General features: G+C 42.0%; 1 protein-coding gene across 1 annotated transcript in view; it reads left to right on the top strand.

Annotated features, from left to right (window-relative positions):
- Positions 1-21,816, top strand: part of LOC128689819 (nephrin-like) — a 200,712-nt gene that overhangs the window by 96,313 nt on the left and 82,583 nt on the right. The window contains exon 3 of the mRNA XM_053778311.2: positions 832-1,017. Within this exon, the coding sequence (XP_053634286.1) occupies positions 832-1,017 (186 nt within the window). The remainder of the gene's footprint in view (positions 1-831; positions 1,018-21,816) is intronic.

Here is a 21,816-nt window from a genome sequence, read left to right as displayed (position 1 = left end):
CAAATAAATTCTATTGTAGTTTTTTTGTACTTTGATGAACAAACGAACTAGATTGGCTGGACTATAGTGTGTGTGTTTGCATTTACAACTATTCATAGTATGTATAGAGCAGGAGTAGTGTGGCATGGTGGAAAAAATGCTTTCGCTTCACACGGTGAGGGTCTGGGTTCGATTCCCGGCGAAGGGGTGGAAACGTCTGACGTGTTTCCTTACACCGGTTATCCATGTTCACCCATCAGTAAAATTTGTATCTGGGTGTTAGTGGACTGGTGTGGGTCGCATCCTGGGGCAAAATTAACCTATTTTGCCCGAAATGCTCAGCATAACAAGCGGCTTTCTATATAGTAGTATGTCACTGATGTCAGCTAGGACTGTATACCTTGTACATATACTTGTAGTAAATAAAGATATTATTATTATTATTATTATTATTATTATTATTATTATTATTATTATTATTATTATTATTATTATTATTATTATTATTTACATGCTCAACAGTTTATATTACTCGTGATGCAGGCAGCGGTAAACAGTTCTGTCCTCGACTCACGAAATCGTAATGACACGATTGCAAACAAACCATACCACGGGTGGGGTTTGAACCCGCGGTCAGAGAGTCTCAAATCTCCAGACCGTCGCGTTAGCCACTGGGCGCGGGTTCAAACCCCACCCATGATATGGTTACCTCTATCCTCAGTATTTATCTCTCTCCTCAAAATTTTACATTCAAAACTGAATAGTTTCGATTATGTTTTTGTTCATATTTGCGTAAAGAAACAATTATTCGTGCCTAATAAAAATTATTTTTCCTACTTTGTTACGTTATAGGGACTGAAATTGGAACCGGGTTGTCTACAGTGAGAGAAGATGAAGGTGGCGGGTGGGTAACGTCTTCAAAGTTGACCCATCACTTACCAGAGTCACACAACATAACTCAGGTTACAGCAGAGTGCAGAGCTCACCACTCAGCCACACGTAAAGTCATCAACAAACGGTGGAGCCTAAAAGTCATCAGTAAGTTACCGCGAAAGTTCTTTAGTGTCATTCTTTTTTTAACATTGTCTTTGGCATAAAAGTCAACATTCTTTGATAGACCGTGTTAATCCATGCCTTGTAATTATTACGTTATTAATTTATGGATAAATTCGCCAGCTTCAGTGCTTTTATGAATTTATTTCTTCAATAAGATTTTTTTTCCCTTCAATGAGTTTTTTCCCACACAGAGGATCTTGTCTTAAAGAACTTTTTGTCTTAAAGGGCATTGTCCCTTAAAGAGCTTTCTTCCTTAAAGGGTTCTTCCCTCTCAGGGAATTCTTCCTCAAATGGGAATAATGATAAGTCACTTATTAAGTTATTTTAGGTCACTAGTTGTTAGTAAAAACAATAACGGCAAATTTTCACGAAGAGGCAAATATCGGTTACCTTTATCCCGAGAAGAAAATTCTGGGTTGAGTTATACAACAAAGCTTCTGGAAGACCGGTAAACCTCCAGGAGACGAGGTACCCGTTACCTCCTGGGCTCACACTACTGAAACCCCACCTCCATGTTATCTCGCCTCAGGGGGACATGAAGGAAGAAATGGAATGCCCAGAAGAAAAATACCCGTAGTGGGTTACTCTGTGACTTTTTTTCTTTGCTTTCTTATTTCTGATACGGTAGGGAAGCCTTTGTAATGGATGTCAATTATACGTAACTCGTTAACACTGCACACACGATCTTAATGTCAAAACATCATGGGAGCCTCGTTGATTTTTTCACCAACACCGTTCATGAAAAAGTTGGGACTAGAACCTATATAAACAACTGGCATTTCTGATACTCGACAAAGTTAAACTCCACAAGACAGGAGTCAACGACTCCATCATAAACGTCGTCGTACTATGACTTTCATGGCGTCGCTGCTCGCTTTATGATTGTATTTTTCTCTTATTCTTGACATTTTTACATCAAAAATTATCAAATTCCCAGAAACGAAACGTTTTCTGATAAATGTCATTGCATTTATTCTTATGTTTACAACGTGATAATAATGTCTTCAATCTTTCAGTGTTTGTATCTCGGTAAACTGAAGATTTAAAAGGTTATTGGACATTGTAACTCTCTGTGCCATTTTTAGATTAAATTTTTGATGTATCGCACTGAGGCTTCTGAAACTATTCTGCTTCTGTTGCTGCCACGACCTTGAGGAATAAGACGACCCTAAGCCTGATAATCTCTGCCGCCTCTCCCAGAATATCCCACAAGAAAAATAATGCTGAGGGCTAGAATAATCTCCCTCGAAAAGTAAGACAAGCTAAAATACTGTAAACATCCGTTGTTCTGCTAGTGAGAGATGCATCCCTGGTCCTCAAAACTCTATGTCGATGTAGATATGTGAGAGTGTGTGAGAGATTTGTAGATGAATATCAGCAATTTGTAGATGTATGTGATTTGCAGAAATGCACTAAAGCCAGAAGCTGGACCACACCATCCACAACAGGTCCAAGAGCTGGACTGCAATGGCCACAACAGCTCCAGGAGCCGGAGCTTAGAACCCTCAAGAGCTGCTAGACCCAGACTTTGAAACTCGATTGATGATTTACTGAGACCAAAAGTTCCAACTCACCCTTGAGTTTAAATCGAACTCTGTCCAATAAAATTAAAACTTAAGATGGCCAGGAAAATTTTTTTAATACATTAAGGAAAAGTTCCTTTAAGGGATCCAGAAAGTAGATAATAACTCTCACCAACTTGGTTAAAGTGTCAAGATAATGTGTCTGGCCCTGAAGTTAACTTCATCGTGTAATTTAGGTCGTGTTTTAATATATTAATTGTTCGAACTTGGAAAAAAGAATCGTGCGAAAAAACTAATGTTGTCCACGAAGTCACTAAACTTTATAAACAATTTCTTAAGTGCTGTAGACACCGATACAGAGTCAGTCTACATGATCGATGTAGTTCATTCCAGCAGAGTGACAAGTGAAGTTCAGAATTGTCGAGCATTAAATATATACCAAAAAAAGTAATTTCCTGTAGAACAATGGTATTATACCATCAAGTTGATGAGTAAGACAAGTGTGTTGCCGGCGCAGCTGCCTTTATCGATCTAATACTGAGGAAGGAGGATGTCGAGTTTTATAGCTTAGCTAGAGCAGAGGAGCAGCTGAAGAGCAAGTGCAGGTGCAGAAGTGCAGGTGTAGAAGTGCAGGTGCAGAAGTGCAGGTGCAGAAGTGCAAATGCAGGAGTGCAGGTACAGAAGTGCAGGTGTAGGAGTGCAGGTGCAGAAGTGCAGGTGCACAAGTGCTGGTGCAGAAGTGCAGGTGCAGAAGTGCAAATGCAGGAGTGCAGGTGCAGAAGTGCAGGTGCAGAAGTGCAGGTGCAGAAGTGTGGGTGCAGAAGTGCAAATGCAGGAGTGCAGGTACAGAAGTGCAGGTGCAGGAGTGCAGGTGCAGAAGTGCAGGTGCACAAGTGCTGGTGCAGAAGTGCAGGTGCAGAAGTGCAAATGCAGGAGTGCAGGTGCAGAAGTGCAGGTGCAGAAGTGCAGGTGCAGGAGTGCAGGTGCAGAAGTGCAGGTGCAGAAGTGCAGGTGCACAAGTGCTGGTGCAGAAGTGCAGGTGCAGAAGTGCAAATGCAGGAGTGCAGGTGAAGAAGTGCAGGTGCAGGAGTGCAAATGCAGGAGTGCAGGTGCAGAAGTGCAGGTGCAGAAGTGCAGGTGCAGGAGTGCAGGTGCAGAAGTGCAGGTGCAGAAGTGCAGGTGCAGGAGTGCAGGTGCAGAAGTGCAGGTGCAGAAGTGCAGGTGCAGGAGTACAGGTGCAGAAGTGCAGGTGCAGAAGTGCAGGTGCAGAAGTGCAGGTGCAGGAGTGCAGGTGCAGAAGTGCAGGTGCAGAAGTGCAGGTGTAGAAGTGAAGGTGCAGAAGTGCAGGTGCAGAAGTGCAGGTGCAGAAGTGCAGATGCAGAAGAGCAGGTGCAGGAGTGCAGGTGCAGAAGTGCAGGTGCAGAAGCGCAGGTGCAGAAGTGCAGGTGCAGAAGTGCTGGTGCTGAAGAAGTGCTGGTGCAGAAGAAGTGCAGGTGCAATAGAAGTGCAGGTGTAGAAGAGCTGGTGCAGGAGAAGTGCTGGCGCAGAAGAAGTGCAGGTGCAGAAGAAGTGTAGGTGCAGAAGAAGTGCAGGCGCAGAAGTGCTGGTGCAGGAGAAGTGCTGGTGCAGAAGAAGTGCAGGTGCAATAGAAGTGCAGGGGTAGAAGTGCTGGTGCAGGAGAAGTGCTGGCGCAGAAGAAGTGCAGGTGCAGAAGAAGTGTAGCTGCAGAAGAAGTGCAGGTGTAGAAGTGCTGGTGCACGAGAAGTGCTGGTGCAGAAGAAGTGCTGGTGCAGAAGAAGTGCTGGCGCAGAAGTGCTGGTGCAGAAGAAGTGCAGGTGCAGAAGAAGTGCTGGTGCAGAAGAAGTGCAGGTGCAGAAGAAGTGCTGGTACAGGAGAAGTGCTGGTGCAGAAGTGTAGGGGCAGGAGAAGTGCAAGTGCAGAAGAAGTGCTGGTGCAGAAGAAGTGCAGGTACAGGAGAAGTGCAAGTGCAGAAGAAGTGCTGGTGCAGGAGAAGTGCTGGTGCAGGAGAAGTGCAGGTACAGGAGAAATGCAAATGCAGAAGAAGTGCTGGTGCAGAAGAAGTGCTGGTGCAGGAGAAGTGCAAGTGCAGAAGAAGTGCTGGTGCAGAAGAAGTGCAGGTACAGGAGAAGTGCAAGTGCAGAAGAAGTGCTGGTGCAGGAGAAGTGCTGGTGCAGAAGAAGTGCAGGTACAGGAGAAGTGCCAGTGCAGAAGAAGTGCTGGTGCAGGAGAAGTGCTGGTGCAGAAGAATTGCTGTTGAAGGAGAAGTGCAAGTGCAGAAGAAGTGCAGGTGCAGGAGAAGTGCTGGTGCAGAAGAAGTGCAGGTACAGGAGAAGTGCAAGTGCAGAAGAAGTGCTGGTGCAGGAGAAGTGCTGGTGCAGAAGAAGTGCTCGTGTAGAAGAAGTGCTGGAGAAGAAGAAGCGTAGGTGCAGGAGAAATGCAAGTGCAGAAGAAGTGCAGGTGCAGAAGAAGTGCTGGTGCAGAAGAAGTGCAGGTACAGGAGAATTGCAGGTGCAGAAGAAGTGCTGGTGCAGGAGAAGTGCAAGTGCATAAGAAGTGCAGGTGCAGGAGAAGTGCTGGTGCAGAAGAAGTGCTGGTATAGAGGAAGTGCAGGTGCAGAAGAAGTGCAGGTGCAGAAGAAGTGCTGGTGCAGGAGAAGTGCAAGTGCAGAAGAAGTGCTGGTGCAGAAGAAGTGCAGGTGCAGAAGAAGTGCTGGTGCAGGAGAAGTGCAAGTGCAGGAGAAGTGCTGATGCAGAAGAAATGCAGGTGCAGGAGAAGTGCAAGTGCAGAAGAAGTGAAGGTGCAGAAGAAGTGCAGGTGCAGGAGAAGTGCTGGTGCAGGAGAAGTGCAAGTGCAGAAGAAGTGCAGGTGCAGGAGAAGTGCTGGTGCAGGAGAAGTGCTGGTGCAGAAGAAGTGCAGGTACAGGAGAAGTGCTTTTGCAAAAGAAGTGCTGGTGCAGAAGAAGTGCAGGTGAAGAAGAAGTGCTGGTGTAGGAGAAGTGCTGGTGCAGGAGAAGTGCAAGTGCAGAAGAAGTTCTGGTGCAGGAGAAGTGCTGGTGCAGAAGTGCTGGTGCAGAAGAAGTGCAGGTACAGGAGAAGTGCAGGTGCAGAAGAAGTGCAGGTGCAGAAGAAGTGCTGGTGCAGGAGAAGTGCTGGTGCAGGAGAAGTGCAAGAGCAGAAGAAGTTCTGGTGCAGGAGAAGTGCTGGTGCAGAAGAAGTGCAGGTACAGGAGAAGTGCAGGTGCAGAAGAAGTGCTGGTGCAGAAGAAGTGCAGGTGCAGAAGAAGTGCTGGTGCAGAAGAAGTGCAGGTACAGGAGAAGTGCAGGTGCAGAAGAAGTGCTGGTGCAGAAGAAGTGCTGGTGCAGAAGAAGAGCTGGTGCAGGAGAAGTGCTGGTGCAGGAAAAGTGCTGGTGCAGAAGAAGTGCTGGTGCAGGAGAAGTGCAAGTGCAGAAGAAGTGAAAGTGCAGGAGAAGTGCAGGTGCAGGAGAAGTGCAGGTGCAGAAGAAGTGCTGGTGCAGGAGAAGTGCAGGTACAAGAGAAGTGCAAGTGCAGAAGAAGTGCAAGTGCAGGAGAAGTGCTGGTGCAGAAGAAGTGCTGGTACAGAGGAGGTGAAAGTGCAGAAGAAGTTCTGATGCAGAAGTGCTGGTGCAGAAGAAGTGCTGGTGCAGAAGAAGTGCTGATACAGAGGAAGTGCAGGTGCAGAATAAGTGCTGATGCAGAAATGCTGGTGCAGAAGAAGTGCTGGTGCAAAAGTGCTTCTGCAGAAGAAGTGCTGGTGCAGGAGAAGTGCTGGTGCAGAAGAAGTGCTGATGCAGAGGAAGTGCAGGTGCAGCAGAGGTGCTGGTGCGGAAGTGCTGATGCAGAAGTGCTGGTGCAGAAGAAGTGCTGGTGCAGAGGAAGTGCTGGTGCAGGAGAAGTGCTGGTGCAGAGGAAGTGCTGGTGCAGAAGAAGTGCAGGTGCAGGAGAAGTGCTGGTGCAGAAGTGTTGATGCAGAAGTGCTGGTGCAGAAGAAGTGCTGGTGCAGAAGAAGTGCAGGTGCATGAGAAGTGCTGGTGCAGACGTGCTGATGCAGAAGTGCTGGTGCAGAAGAAGTGCTGGTGCAAGAGAAGTGCTGGTGCAGAAGAAGTGCTGGTGCAGAAGAAGTGCTGGTGCAGAAGAAGTGCAGGTGCAGGAGAAGTGCTGGTGCAGAAGAAGTGCTGGTGCAGAAGAAGTGTTGGTGCAGAAGAAGTGCTGGTGCAGAAGAAGTTCAGGTGCGGGAGAAGTGCTGGTGCAGAAGTAGTGCTGGTGCAGGAGAAGTGCTCGTGCAGAAGAAGTTCAGGTGCAGGAGAAGTGCTGGTGCAGAAGAAGTGCTGGTGCAGGACAAGTGCTGGTGCAGAAGAAGTGCAGGTGCAGAAGAAGTGCTGGTGCAGAAGAAGTGCAGGTGCAGAAGAAGTGCAGGTGCAGGAGAAGTGCTGGTGCAGAAGTAGTGCTGGTGCAGGAGAAGTGCTGGTGCAGAAGAAGTTCAGGTGCACGAGAAGTGCTGGTGCAGAAGAAGTGCTGGTGCAGGAGAAGTGCTGGTGCAGAAGAAGTGCAGGTGCAGAAGAAGTGCTGGTGCAGAAGAAGTGCAGGTGCAGGAGAAGTGCTGGTGCGGAAGAAGTGCGGGTGCAGAAGAAGTGCAGGTGCAGGAGAAGTGCTGGTGCAGAAGAAGTTCAGGTGCAGGACAAGTGCTGGTGCAGGAGAAGTGCTGGTGCAGAAGAAGTGCTTGTGCAGAAGAAATGTAGGTGCAGGAGAAGTGCTGGTGCAGAAGAAGTGCTGGTGCAGAAGAAGTGCTTGTGCAGAAGAAATGTAGGTGCAGGAGAAGTGCTGGTGCAGAAGAAGTGCAGGTGCAGGAGAAGTGCTGGTGCAGAAGAAGTTCAGGTGCAGGAGAAGTGCTGGTGCAGGAGAAGTGCTGGTGCAGAAGAAGTGCTGGTGCAGAAGAAATGTAGGTGCAGGAGAAGTGCTGGTGCAGAAGAAGTGCAGGTGCAGGAGAAGTGCTGGTGCAGAAGAAGTTCAGGTGCAGGAGAAGTGCTGGTGCAGGAGAAGTGCTGGTGCAGAAGAAGTGCTGGAGCAGAAGAAATGTAGGTGCACAAGAAGTGCAGATGCACAAGAAGTGCATGTGCAGAAGAAGTGCTGGTGCAGAAGAAGTGCTGGTGCAGAAAAAGTGCAGGTGCACAAGAAGTGCAGGTGCACAAGAAGTGCAGGTGCAGAAGAAGTGCTGGTGCAGAAGAAGTGCTGGTCCAGAAGAAGTGCAGGTGCAGGAGAAGTGCTGGTGCAGAAGAAGTGCTGGTGCAGAAGAAGTTCAGGTGTAGGAGAAGTGCTGGTGCAGAAGAAGCGCCTGTGCAGGAGAAGTGCTGGTGCAGAAGTGTTGATGCAGAAGTGCTGGTGCAGAAGAAGTGCTGGTGCAGAGGAAGTGCTGGTGCAGGAGAAGTGCTGGTGCAGAGGAAGTGCTGGTGCAGAAGAAGTGCAGATGCAGGAGAAGTGCTGGTGCAGAAGTGTTGATGCAAAAGTGCTGGTGCAGAAGAAGTGCTGGTGCAGAAGAAGTGCAGGTGCATGAGAAGTGCTGGTGCAGAAGTGCTGATGCAGAAGTGCTTGTGCAGAAGAAGTGCTGGTGCAAGAGAAGTGCTGGTGCAGAAGAAGTGCTGGTGCAGAAGAAGTGCTGGTGCAGAAGAAGTGCAGGTGCAGGAGAAGTGCTGGTGCAGAAGAAGTGCTGGTGCAGAAGAAGTGTTGGTGCAGAAGAAGTGCTGGTGCAGAAGAAGTTCAGGTGCAGGAGAAGTGCTGGTGCAGAAGTAGTGCTGGTGCAGGAGAAGTGCTGGTGCAGAAGAAGTTCAGGTGCAGGAGAAGTGCTGGTGCAGAAGAAGTGCTGGTGCAGGACAAGTGCTGGTGCAGAAGAAGTGCAGGTGCAGAAGAAGTGCTGGTGCAGAAGAAGTGCAGGTGCAGAAGAAGTGCAGGTGCAGGAGAAGTGCTGGTGCAGAAGAAGTGCAGGTGCAGAAGAAGTGCAGGTGCAGGAGAAGTGCTGGTGCAGAAGAAGTTCAGGTGCAGGAGAAGTGCTGGTGCAGGAGAAGTGCTGGTGCAGAAGAAGTGCTGGTGCAGAAGAAATGTAGGTGCAGGAGAAGTGCTGGTGCAGAAGAAGTGCAGGTGCAGGAGAAGTGCTGGTGCAGAAGAAGTTCAGGTGCAGGAGAAGTGCTGGTGCAGGAGAAGTGCTGGTGCAGAAGAAGTGCTGGTGCAGAAGAAATGTAGGTGCAGGAGAAGTGCTGGTGCAGAAGAAGTGCAGGTGCAGGAGAAGTGCTGGTGCAGAAGAAGTTCAGGTGCAGGAGAAGTGCTGGTGCAGGAGAAGTGCTGGTGCAGAAGAAGTGCTGGAGCAGAAGAAATGTAGGTGCACAAGAAGTGCAGATGCACAAGAAGTGCATGTGCAGAAGAAGTGCTGGTGCAGAAGAAGTGCTGGTGCAGAAAAAGTGCAGGTGCACAAGAAGTGCAGGTGCACAAGAAGTGCAGGTGCAGAAGAAGTGCTGGTGCAGAAGAAGTGCTGGTGCAGAAGAAGTGCAGGTGCAGGAGAAGTGCTGGTGCAGAAGAAGTGCTGGTGCAGAAGAAGTTCAGGTGTAGGAGAAGTGCTGGTGCAGAAGAAGCGCCTGTGCAGGAGAAGTGCTGGTGCAGAAGAAGTTCAGGTGCAGGAGAAGTGCTGGTGCAGAAGAAGTGCAGGTGCTGGAGAAGTGCTGGTGCAGAAGAAGTGCTGGTGCAGAAGAAGTGCAGGTGCAGGAGAAGTGCTGGTACAGAAGAAGTGCTGGTGCAGGAGAAGTGCTGGTGCAGAAGAAGTTCAGGTGCAGGAGAAGTGCTGGTGCAGAAGAAGTGCAGGTGCTGGAGAAGTGCAGGTGCAGAAGAAGTGCTGGTGCAGAAGAAGTGCAGGTGCAGGAGAAGTGCAAGTGCAGAAGAAGTGCTGGTGCAGAAGAAGTGCAGGAGCAGAAAAAAGTGCTGGTGCAAAAGAAGTGCAGGTGCAGGAGAAGTGCAGGTGCAGGAGAAGTGCTGGTGTAGAAGAAGTGCTGGTGCAGAATAAGTGCTGGTGCAGAATAAGTGCTGGTTCAGAAGAAGTGCAGGTGCAGGAGAAGTGCTGGTGAAGAAGAAGTGCTGGTGCAGAAAAAGTGCAGGTGCAGGAGAAGTGCTGGTGCAGAAGAAGTGCAGGTACAGAAGAAGTGCTGATGCAGAAGAAGTGCTGGTGCAGAAAAAGTGCAGGTGCAGAAGAAGTGCAGGTGCAGGAGAAGTGCTGGTGCAGAAGTGCTGATGCAGAAGTGCTGGTGCAGAAGAATTGCTGGTGCAGGAGAAGTGCTGGTGCAGAAGAAGTGCTGGTGCAGAAGAAGTACAGGTGCAGGAGAAGTGCTGGTGCAGAAGAAGTGCTGGTGCAGAAGAAGTGCTGGTTCAGAAGAAGTGCAGGTGCAGGAGAAGTGCTGGTGAAGAAGAAGTGCTGGTGCAGAAAAAGTGCAGGTGCAGGAGAAGTGCTGGTGCAGAAGAAGTGCAGGTACAGAAGAAGTGCTGATGCAGAAGAAGTGCTGGTGCAGAAAAAGTGCAGGTGCAGAAGAAGTGCAGGTGCAGGAGAAGTGCTGGTCCAGAAGAAGTGCTGGTGCAGAAGAAGTGCTGGTGCAGAAGAAGTGCAGGTGCAGGAGAAGTGCTGGTGCAGAAGTGCTGATGCAGAAGTGCTGGTGCAGAAGAATTGCTGGTGCAGAATAAGTGCTGGTGCAGAATAAGTGCTGGTGCAGAAGAAGTGCAGGTGCAGGAGAAGTGCTGGTGAAGAAGAAGTGCTGGTGCAGAAAAAGTGCAGGTGCAGGAGAAGTGCTGGTGCAGAAGAAGTGCAGGTACAGAAGAAGTGCTGATGCAGAAGAAGTGCTGGTGCAGAAAAAGTGCAGGTGCAGAAGAAGTGCAGGTGCAGGAGAAGTGCTGGTCCAGAAGAAGTGCTGGTGCAGAAGAAGTGCTGGTGCAGAAGAAGTGCAGGTGCAGGAGAAGTGCTGGTGCAGAAGTGCTGATGCAGAAGTGCTGGTGCAGAAGAATTGCTGGTGCAGGAGAAGTGCTGGTGCAGAAGAAGTGCTGGTGCAGAAGAAGTACAGGTGCAGGAGAAGTGCTGGTGCAGAAGAAGTGCTGGTGCAGAAGAAGTGCTGGTGCAGAAGAAGTGCAGGTGCAGGAGAAGTGCTGGTGCAGAAGAAGTGCTGGTGCAGAAGAAGTGCTGGTGCAGAAGAAGTGCTGGTGCAGAAGAAGTTCAGGTGCAGGAGAAGTGCTGGTGCAGAAGAAGTGCTGGTGCAGGTGAAGTGCTGGTGCAGAAGAAGTTCAGGTGCAGGAGAAGTGCTGCTGCAGAAGAAGTGCTGGTGCAGGAGAAGTGCTGGTGCAGAAGAAGTGCTGGTGCAGGAGAAGTGCTGGTTTAGAAGATGTGCAGGTGCAGAAGAAGTGCTGGTGCAGAAGAAGTGCAGGTGCAGAAGAAGTGCTGGTGCAGAAGAAGCGCTGGTGCAGAAGAAGTGCTGGTGCAGGAGAAGTGCTGGTGCAGAAGAAGTGCAGGTGCTGGAGAATTGCAGGTGCAGAAGAAGTGCTGGAGCAGAAGAAGTGCAGATACAGGAGAAGTGCAAGTGCAGAAGAAGTGCAGGTGCAGAAAAAGCGCTTGTGCAGAAGAAGTGCAGGTGCAGAAAAAGCGCTTGTGCAGAAGAAGTGTAGGTGCAGGAGAAGTGCAGGTGCAGGAGAAGTGCTGGTGCAGAAGAAGTGCTGATGCAGAAGAAGTGCAGGTGCAGGAGAAGTGCAGGTGCAGGAGAAGTGCTGGTGTAGAAGAAGTGCTGGTGCAGAAGAAGTGCTGGTGTAGAAGAAGTGCAGGTGCAGGAGATGTGCTGGTGCAGAAGAAGTGCTTGTGCAGAAAAAGTGCAGGTGCAGGAGAAGTGCTGGTGCAGAAGAAGTGCAGGTGCAGAAGAAGTGCTGGTGCAGAAGAAGTGCTGGTGCAGAAAAAGTGCAGGTGCAGAAGAAGTGCAGGTGCAGAAGAAGTGCTGGTGCAGAAGAAGTGCTGGTGCAGAAAAAGTGCAGGTGCACAAGAAGTGCAGATGCACAAGAAGTGCAGGTGCAGAAGAAGTGCTGGTGCAGAAAAAATGCAGGTGCACAAGAAGTGCAGGTGAAGAAAAAGTGCAGGTGCAGAAAAAGTGCAGGTGCAGAAGAAGTGCTGGTGCACAAGAAGTGCAGGTGCACAAGAAGTGCAGGTCCACAAGAAGTGCAGGTGCAGAAGAAGTGCTGGTGCAGAAGAAGTGCTGGTGCAGAAGAAGTGCAGGTGCAGGAGAAGTGCTGGTGCAGAAGAAGTTCAGGTGCAGGAGAAGTGCTGGTGCAGAAGAAGTGCAGGTGCTGGAGAAGTGCAGATGCAGAAGAAGTGCTGGTGCAGAAGAAGTTCAGGTGCAGGAGAAGTGCTGGTACAGAAGAAGTGCTGGTGCAGGAGAAGTGCTGGTGCAGAAGAAGTTCAGGTGCAGGAGAAGTGCTGGTGCAGAAGAAGTGCAGGTGCTGGAGAAGTGCAGGTGCAGAAGAAGTGCTGGTGCAGAAGAAGTGCAGGTGCAGGAGAAGTGCAAGTGCAGAAGAAGTGCTGGTGCAGAAGAAGTGCAGGTGCAGAAAAAGGTGCTGGTGCAGAAGAAGTGCAGGTGCAGGAGAAGTGCAGGTGCAGGAGAAGTGCTGGTGCAGAAGAAGTGCTGGTGCAGAAGAAGTGCTGGTGCAGAAGAAGTGCAGGTGCAGGAGAAGTGCTGGTGCAGAAGAAGTGCTGGTGCAGAAAAAGTGCAGGTGCAGGAGAAGTGCTGGTGCAGAAGAAGTGCAGGTACAGAAGAAGTGCTGGTGCAGAAGAAGTGCTGGTGCAGAAAAAGTGCAGGTACAGAAGAAGTGCAGGTGCAGAAGTGCTGGTCCAGAAGAAGTGCTGGTGCAGAAGAAGTGCTGGTGCAGAAAAAGTGCAGGTGCACAAGAAGTGCAGGTGTACAAGAAGAGCAGTCGCAGAAGAACTGCTTGTGCAGAAGAAGTGCTGGTGCAGAAAAAGTGCAGGTGCACAAGAAGTGCTGGTGCAGAAGAAGTGCTGGTGCAGAAGAAGTGCTGGTGCAGAAGAAGTGCTGGTGCAGGACAGGTGCTTTAATCAGCTTCGTCTCCTCACCATCTCCCATAAATAAATCTCCGCCCTCATGTCCCTATATTAGATTAATTAAAGCTGTGTCTCGGGTGAAGTATCTCTCATTAAAGTTGCTGAGGTGTTGCTCAGGTGTCTTAAATATCCCGCAGGTTACTGAGGTGTTGCTCAGGTGTCTTAAATATCCCGCAGGTTACTGAGGTGTTGCTCAGGTGTCTTAAATATCCCGCAGGTTACTGAGTTGTTGCTCAGGTATCTTAAACATCCCGCAGGTTACTGAGTTGTTGCTCAGGTGTCTTAAATATCCCGCAGGTTACTGAGTTGTTGCTCAGGTATCTTAAACATCCCGCAGGTTACTGAGTTGTTACTCAGGTATCTTAAACATCCCGCAGGTTACTGAGTTGTTGCTCAGGTGTCTTAAATATCCCGCAGGTTACTGAGGTGTTGCTCAGGTGTCTTATAATTCCCGCAGGTTACTGAGGTGTTGCTCAGGTGTCTTATAGTTCCCGCAGGTTACTGAGGTGTTGCTCAGGTGTCTTATAGTTCCCGCAGGTTTCTGAGGTGTTGCTCAGGTGTCATATAGTTCCCGCAGGTTACTGAGGTGTTGCTCAGGTGTCATATAGTTCCCGCAGGTTACTGAGGTGTTGCTCAGGTGTCATATAGTTCCCGCAGTTTACTGAGGTGTTGCTCAGGTGTCATATAGTTCCCGCAGGTTACTGAGGTGTTGCTCAGGTGTCATATAGTTCCCGCAGGTTACTGAGTTGTTGCTCAGGTGTCATATAGTTCCCGCAGGTTACTGAGGTGTTGCTCAGGTGTCATATAGTTCCCGCAGGTTACTGAGGTGTTGCTCAGGTGTTATATAGTTCCCGCAGGTTACTTAGTTGTTGCTCAGGTGTTATATAGTTCCCGCAGGTTACTGAGGTGTTGCTCAGGTGTTATATAGATCCCGCAGGTTACTGAGGTGTTGCTCAGGTGTCATATAGTTCCCGCAGGTTACTGAGGTGTTGCTCAGGTGGCATATAGTTCCCGCAGGTTACTGAGGTGTTGCTCAGGTGTCTTATAGTTCCCGCAGGTTACTGAGGTGTTGCTCAGGTGTCATATAGTTCCCGCAGGTTACACCTGTGAAAAATGGTAACAAATTCTAAGAGTGCTTACCATTTAAAAACATTAATTTATGTAAGATATTTTAGGCACTAACCTAACCACTCACTGGACAACCTGTCAACCTCGAGGCTGAACCTTTGCTTCTACTGACCAGGTTCTTTAATGTCAGACAACGAGACAAAGAATTCAATCATAGCTGCAGGTACGAGGGTGTTTGTTACCTTATATTCATATTGATCACTAAACTCGCCGGGCACCAACAGTGCCTGGGAGGAATAAGAGAAGCGCTGTTTCGTTTACTTGGATCAAGAGCCTCACTCAGCGTAGATGAACCTCAATTAAGAGGAAAAAATATATAAAATTTAGCGGTTTTTATTATTCTTGTTGCAAGATTGATAACAAGTACAAAATCTTAAATAAAAGTTGAAAAACGAGAGGATTCTAACCGATTTGTGACCTGGACACTTCTACACTCAACGTAACTTTGGGTTTAAATTAGAGATTTAAGAACTGGTGTGAAACAAAGGAAGATTTCAGTTAATAACACTTTGTGACAACTTCTGCAGAGATTTAAGCTTGTCTGAGCCAGACGACCTACATTTAAGTATCTCGGATAACCCAAGATCAAGACGGACCTTACAAGAAGAGCTATATCAAGCGATAATTGAAAAATGATACTGGAGAGATGAAGTGAAGTGACGGGAGGTGGCGGAGAGCAGTCAGCCATAACTAAGTTGGCAATCAGTAAGATTATTTAATGTAAATAATCCAGCTAACAGATAAATTCTGTTCATAGTAATAACATGAAATAGACGATTTACCTCCATATACGTCGTCAGAGCATCTAGATGTAATTATTATAAATAAGTTTTAATTCAAGCTGCCATGAGGCACCAGAAACACCGTCGTCTGAAAAACCGATTTTTTAATGAAAAATTTGTAATAAGTAAGTACCGTCATTTATTTGTCAGTAATAAACTACATGTGCAAAAACGCCAAAAACATGAAGAAGAATATGCCTAGTTATGTATCGAAATTAGTTATAATCCTAGTTATGTATCGAAATTAGTTATAATCCTAGTTATGTGTCGAAATTAGTTATAATCCTAGTTATGTATCGAAATTAGTTATAATCCTAGTTATGTATCGAAATTAGTTATAATCCTAGTTATGTATCGAAATTAGTTATAATCCTAGTTATGTGTCGAAATTAGTTATAATCCTAGTTATGCGTCGAAATTAGTTATAATCCTAGTTATGTGTCGAAATTAGTTATAATCCTAGTTATGTGTCGAAATTAGTTATAATCCTAGTTATGTGTCGAAATTAGTTATAATCCTAGTTATACGTCGAAATTAGTTATAATCCTAGTTATGTGTCGAAATTAGTTATAATCCTAGTTATGTGTCGAAATTAGTTATAATCCTAGTTATGTGTCGAAATTAGTTATAATCCTAGTTATGTGTCGAAATTAGTTATAATCCTAGTTATGTGTCGAAATTAGTTATAATCCTAGTTATGTGTCGAAATTAGTTATAATCCTAGTTATACGTCGAAATTAGTTATAATCCTAGTTATGTGTCGAAATTAGTTATAATCCTAGTTATGTGTCGAAATTAGTTATAATCCTAGTTATGTGTCGAAATTAGTTATAATCCTAGTTATGTGTCGAAATTAGTTATAATCCTAGTTATACGTCGAAATTAGTTATAATCCTAGTTATGTGTCGAAATTAGTTATAATCCTAGTTATGTGTCGAAATTAGTTATAATCCTAGTTATGTGTCGAAATTAGTTATAATCCTAGTTATACGTCGAAATTAGTTATAATCCTAGTTATGTGTCGAAATTAGTTATAATCCTAGTTATGTGTCGAAATTAGTTATAATCCTAGTTATGTGTCGAAATTAGTTATAATCCTAGTTATGTGTCGAAATTAGTTATAATCCTAGTTATGTGTCGAAATTCGTTATAATCCTAGTTATACGTCGAAATTAGTTATAATCCTAGTTATGTGTCGAAATTAGTTATAATCCTAGTTATGTGTCGAAATTAGTTATAATCCTAGTTATACGTCGAAATTAGTTATAATCCTAGTTATGTGTCGAAATTAGTTATAATCCTAGTTATGTGTCGAAATTAGTTATAATCCTAGTTATACGTCGAAATTAGTTATAATCCTAGTTATGTGTCGAAATTAGTTATAATCCTAGTTATGTGTCGAAATTAGTTATAATCCTAGTTATACGTCGAAATTAGTTATAATCCTAGTTATGTGTCGAAATTAGTTATAATCCTAGTTATGTGTCGAAATTAGTTATAATCCTAGTTATGTGTCGAAATTAGTTATAATCCTAGTTATGTGTCGAAATTAGTTATAATCCTAGTTATACGTCGAAATTAGTTATAATCCTAGTTATGTGTCGAAATTAGTTATAATCCTAGTTATGTGTCGAAATTAGTTATAATCCTAGTTATGTGTCGAAATTAGTTATAATCCTAGTTATGTGTCGAAATTAGTTATAATCCTAGTTATAAGTCGAAATTAGTTATAATCCTAGTTATGTGTCGAAATTAGTTATAATCCTAGTTATGTGTCGAAATTAGTTATAATCCTAGTTATGTGTCGAAATTAGTTATAATCCTAGTTATGTGTCGAAATTAGTTATAATCCTAGTTATGTGTCGAAATTAGTTATAATCCTAGTTATGTGTCGAAATTAGTTATAATCCTAGTTATACGTCGAAATTAGTTATAATCCTAGTTATGTGTCGAAATTAGTTATAATCCTAGTTATGTGTCGAAATTAGTTATAATCCTAGTTATGTGTCGAAATTAGTTATAATCCTAGTTATGTGTCGAAATTAGTTATAATCCTAGTTATACGTCGAAATTAGTTATAATCCTAGTTATGTGTCGAAATTAGTTATAATCCTAGTTATGTGTCGAAATTAGTTATAATCCTAGTTATGTGTCGAAATTAGTTATAATCCTAGTTATGTGTCGAAATTAGTTATAATCCTAGTTATGTGTCGAAATTAGTTATAATCCTAGTTATGTGTCGAAATTAGTTATAATCCTAGTTATACGTCGAAATTAGTTATAATCCTAGTTATGTGTCGAAATTAGTTATAATCCTAGTTATGTGTCGAAATTAGTTATAATCCTAGTTATGTGTCGAAATTAGTTATAATCCTAGTTATGTGTCGAAATTAGTTATAATCCTAGTTATGTGTCGAAATTAGTTATAATCCTAGTTATGTGTCGAAATTAGTTATAATCCTAGTTATGTGTCGAAATTAGTTATAATCCTAGTTATACGTCGAAATTAGTTATAATCCTAGTTATGTGTCGAAATTAGTTATAATCCTAGTTATGTGTCGAAATTAGTTATAATCCTAGTTATGTGTCGAAATTAGTTATAATCCTAGTTATGTGTCGAAATTAGTTATAATCCTAGCTATACGTCGAAATTAGTTATAATCCTAGTTATACGTCGAAATTAGTTATAATCCTAGTTATGTGTCGAAATTAGTTATAATCCTAGTTATGTGTCGAAATTAGTTATAATCCTAGTTATACGTCGAAATTAGTTATAATCCTAGTTATGTGTCGAAATTAGTTATAATCCTAGTTATGTGTCGAAATTAGTTATAATCCTAGTTATACGTCGAAATTAGTTATAATCCTAGTTATGTGTCGAAATTAGTTATAATCCTAGTTATGTGTCGAAATTAGTTATAATCCTAGTTATGTGTCGAAATTAGTTATAATCCTAGTTATACGTCGAAATTAGTTATAATCCTAGTTATGTGTCGAAATTAGTTATAATCCTAGTTATGTGTCGAAATTAGTTATAATCCTAGTTATACGTCAAAATTAGTTATAATCCTAGTTATGTGTCGAAATTAGTTATAATCCTAGTTATGTGTCGAAATTAGTTATAATCCTAGTTATGTGTCGAAATTAGTTATAATCCTAGTTATGTGTCGAAATTAGTTATAATCCTAGTTATACGTCGAAATTAGTTATAATCCTAGTTATGTGTCGAAATTAGTTATAATCCTAGTTATGTGTCGAAATTAGTTATAATCCTAGTTATGTGTCGAAATTAGTTATAATCCTAGTTATGTGTCGAAATTAGTTATAATCCTAGTTATGTGTCGAAATTAGTTATAATCCTAGTTATACGTCGAAATTAGTTATAATCCTAGTTATGTGTCGAAATTAGTTATAATCCTAGTTATGTGTCGAAATTAGTTATAATCCTAGTTATACGTCGAAATTAGTTATAATCCTAGTTATGTGTCGAAATTAGTTATAATCCTAGCTATGTGTCGAAATTAGTTATAATCCTAGTTATACGTCGAAATTAGTTATAATCCTAGTTATGTGTCGAAATTAGTTATAATCCTAGTTATGTGTCGAAATTAGTTATAATCCTAGTTATACGTCGAAAATAGTTATAATCCTAGTTATGTGTCGAAATTAGTTATAATCCTAGTTATACGTCGAAATTAGTTATAATCCTAGTTATGTGTCGAAATTAGTTATAATCCTAGTTATGTGTCGAAATTAGTTATAATCCTAGTTATACGTCGAAATTAGTTATAATCCTAGTTATGTGTCGAAATTAGTTATAATCCTAGTTATGTGTCGAAATTAGTTATAATCCTAGTTATGTGTCGAAATTAGTTATAATCCTAGTTATGTGTCGAAATTAGTTATAATCCTAGTTATACGTCGAAATTAGTTATAATCCTAGTTATGTGTCGAAATTAGTTATAATCCTAGTTATGTGTCGAAATTAGTTATAATCCTAGTTATGTGTCGAAATTAGTTATAATCCTAGTTATGTGTCGAAATTAGTTATAATCCTAGTTATGTGTCGAAATTAGTTATAATCCTAGTTATGTGTCGAAATTAGTTATAATCCTAGTTATACGTCAAAATTAGTTATAATCCTAGTTATGTGTCGAAATTAGTTATAATCCTAGTTATGTGTCGAAATTAGTTATAATCCTAGTTATGTGTCGAAATTAGTTATAATCCTAGTTATGTGTCGAAATTAGTTATAATCCTAGTTATGTGTCGAAATTAGTTATAATCCTAGTTATGTGTCGAAATTAGTTATAATCCTAGTTATGTGTCGAAATTAGTTATAATCCTAGTTATACGTCGAAATTAGTTATAATCCTAGTTATGTGTCGAAATTAGTTATAATCCTAGTTATGTGTCGAAATTAGTTATAATCCTAGTTATGTGTCGAAATTAGTTATAATCCTAGTTATGTGTCGAAATTAGTTATAATCCTAGTTATGTGTCGAAATTAGTTATAATCCTAGTTATGTGTCGAAATTAGTTATAATCCTAGTAATGTGTCGAAATTAGTTATAATCCTAGTTATACGTCGAAATTAGTTATAATCCTAGTTATACGTCGAAATTAGTTATAATCCTAGTTATGTGTCGAAATTAGTTATAATCCTAGTTATGTGTCGAAATTAGTTATAATCCTAGTTATGTGTCGAAATTAGTTATAATCCTAGTTATGTGTCGAAATTAGTTATAATCCTAGTTATACGTCGAAATTAGTTATAATTCTAGTTATGTGTCGAAATTAGATATAATCCTAGTTATGTGTCGAAATTAGGTATAATCCTAGTTATGTGTCGAAATTAGTTATAATCCTAGTTATACGTCGAAATTAGTTATAATCCTAGTTATACGTCGAAATTAGTTATAATCCTAGTTATACGTCGAAATTAGTTATAATCCTAGTTATACGTCGAAATTAGTTATAATCCTTGTTATACGTCGAAATTAGTTATAATCCTAGTTATACGTCGAAATTAGTTATAATCCTAGTTATACGTCGAAATTAGTTATAATCCTAGTTATACGTCGAAATTAGTTATAATCCTAGTTATACGTCGAAATTAGTTATAATCCTAGTTATACGTCGAAATTAGTTATAATCCTAGTTATACGTCGAAATTAGTTATAATCCTAGTTATACGTCGAAATTAGTTATAATCCTAGTTATACGTCGAAATTAGTTATAATCCTAGTTATACATCGAAATTAGTTATAATCCTAGTTATACGTCGAAATTAGTTATAATCCTAGTTATACGTCGAAATTAGTTATAATCCTAGTTATACGTCGAAATTAGTTATAATCCTAGTTATACGTCGAAATTAGTTATAATCCTAGTTTTACGTCGAAATTAGTTATAATCCTAGTTATTCGTCGAAATTAGTTATAATCCTAGTTATACGTCGAAATTAGTTATAATCCTAGTTATACGTCGAAATTAGTTATAATCCTAGTTATACGTCGAAATTAGTTATAATCCTAGTTATACGTCGAAATTAGTTATAATCCTAGTTATACGTCGAAATTAGTTATAATCCTAGTTTTACGTCGAAATTAGTTATAATCCTAGTTATACGTCGAAATTAGTTATAATCCTAGTTTTACGTCGAAATTAGTTATAATCCTAGTTATACGTCGAAATTAGTTATAATCCTATTTATACGTCGAAATTAGTTATAATCCTAGTTATACGTCGAAATTAGTTATAATCCTAGTTATACGTCGAAATTAGTTATAATCCTAGTTATACGTCGAAATTAGTTATAATCCTAGTTATACGTCGAAATTAGTTATAATCCTAGTTATACGTCGAAATTAGTTATAATCCTAGTTATACGTCGAAATTAGTTATAATCCTAGTTATACGTCGAAATTAGTTATAATCCTAGTTATACGTCGAAATTAGTTATAATCCTAGTTATACGTCGAAATTAGTTATAATCCTAGTTTTACGTCGAAATTAGTTATAATCCTAGTTATACGTCGAAATTAGTTATAATCCTAGTTTTACGTCGAAATTAGTTATAATCCTAGTTATACGTCGAAATTAGTTATAATCCTAGTTATACGTCGAAATTAGTTATAATCCTAGTTATACGTCGAAATTAGTTATAATCCTAGTTATACGTCGAAATTAGTTATAATCCTAGTTTTACGTCGAAATTAGTTATAATCCTAGTTATACGTCGAAATTAGTTATAATCCTAGTTATACGTCGAAATTAGTTATAATCCTAGTTATACGTCGAAATTAGTTATAATCCTAGTTATACGTCGAAATTAGTTATAATCCTAGTTATACGTCGAAATTAGTTATAATCCTAGTTATACGTCGAAATTAGTTATAATCCTAGTTTTACGTCGAAATTAGTTATAATCCTAGTTATACGTCGAAATTAGTTATAATCCTAGTTATACGTCGAAATTAGTTATAATCCTAGTTATACGTCGAAATTAGTTATAATCCTAGTTATACGTCGAAATTAGTTATAATCCTAGTTATACGTCGAAATTAGTTATAATCCTAGTTATACGTCGAAATTAGTTATAATCCTAGTTATACGTCGAAATTAGTTATAATCCTAGTTATACGTCGAAATTAGTTATAATCCTAGTTATACGTCGAAATTAGTTATAATCCTAGTTATACGTCGAAATTAGTTATAATCCTAGTTATAGGTCGAAATTAGTTATAATCCTAGTTATACGTCGAAATTAGTTATAATCCTAGTTATACGTCGAAATTAGTTATAATCCTAGTGATACGTCGAAATTAGTTATAACACTAGTTATACGTCGAAATATTTGTTCAGTTTGTCGTTCCTCCAGTAAGTTACGATATTTTTTTGTAGGACAAAGTGAAATTGATTAACAATATTTAAGTGGTTGCAATAGCTGAGAGTTTTAATGCCCCTAAAATATATTAAATTAATATGTTAAGGTTCCATTAAGGTAGGAGACTTACCAGCTCGACCAACATTAAGGTAGGAGACTCGCCAGCTGGACAAACATTAAGGTAGGAGACTTACAAGCTGGACCAACATTACGGTAGGAGACTTACCAGCTGGACCAACATTAAGGTAGGAGACTTACCAGCTGGACCAACACTAAGGTAGGAGACGTACCAGCTGGACTAACA

This window comes from Cherax quadricarinatus, chromosome 22 (genome assembly GCF_038502225.1).
Source record: "Cherax quadricarinatus isolate ZL_2023a chromosome 22, ASM3850222v1, whole genome shotgun sequence".
NCBI classification, from domain to species: domain Eukaryota; kingdom Metazoa; phylum Arthropoda; class Malacostraca; order Decapoda; family Parastacidae; genus Cherax; species Cherax quadricarinatus.
The sequence above is the reverse complement of the archived record's forward strand: the minus strand, read 5'-3'. Positions and strand labels throughout refer to the sequence as shown.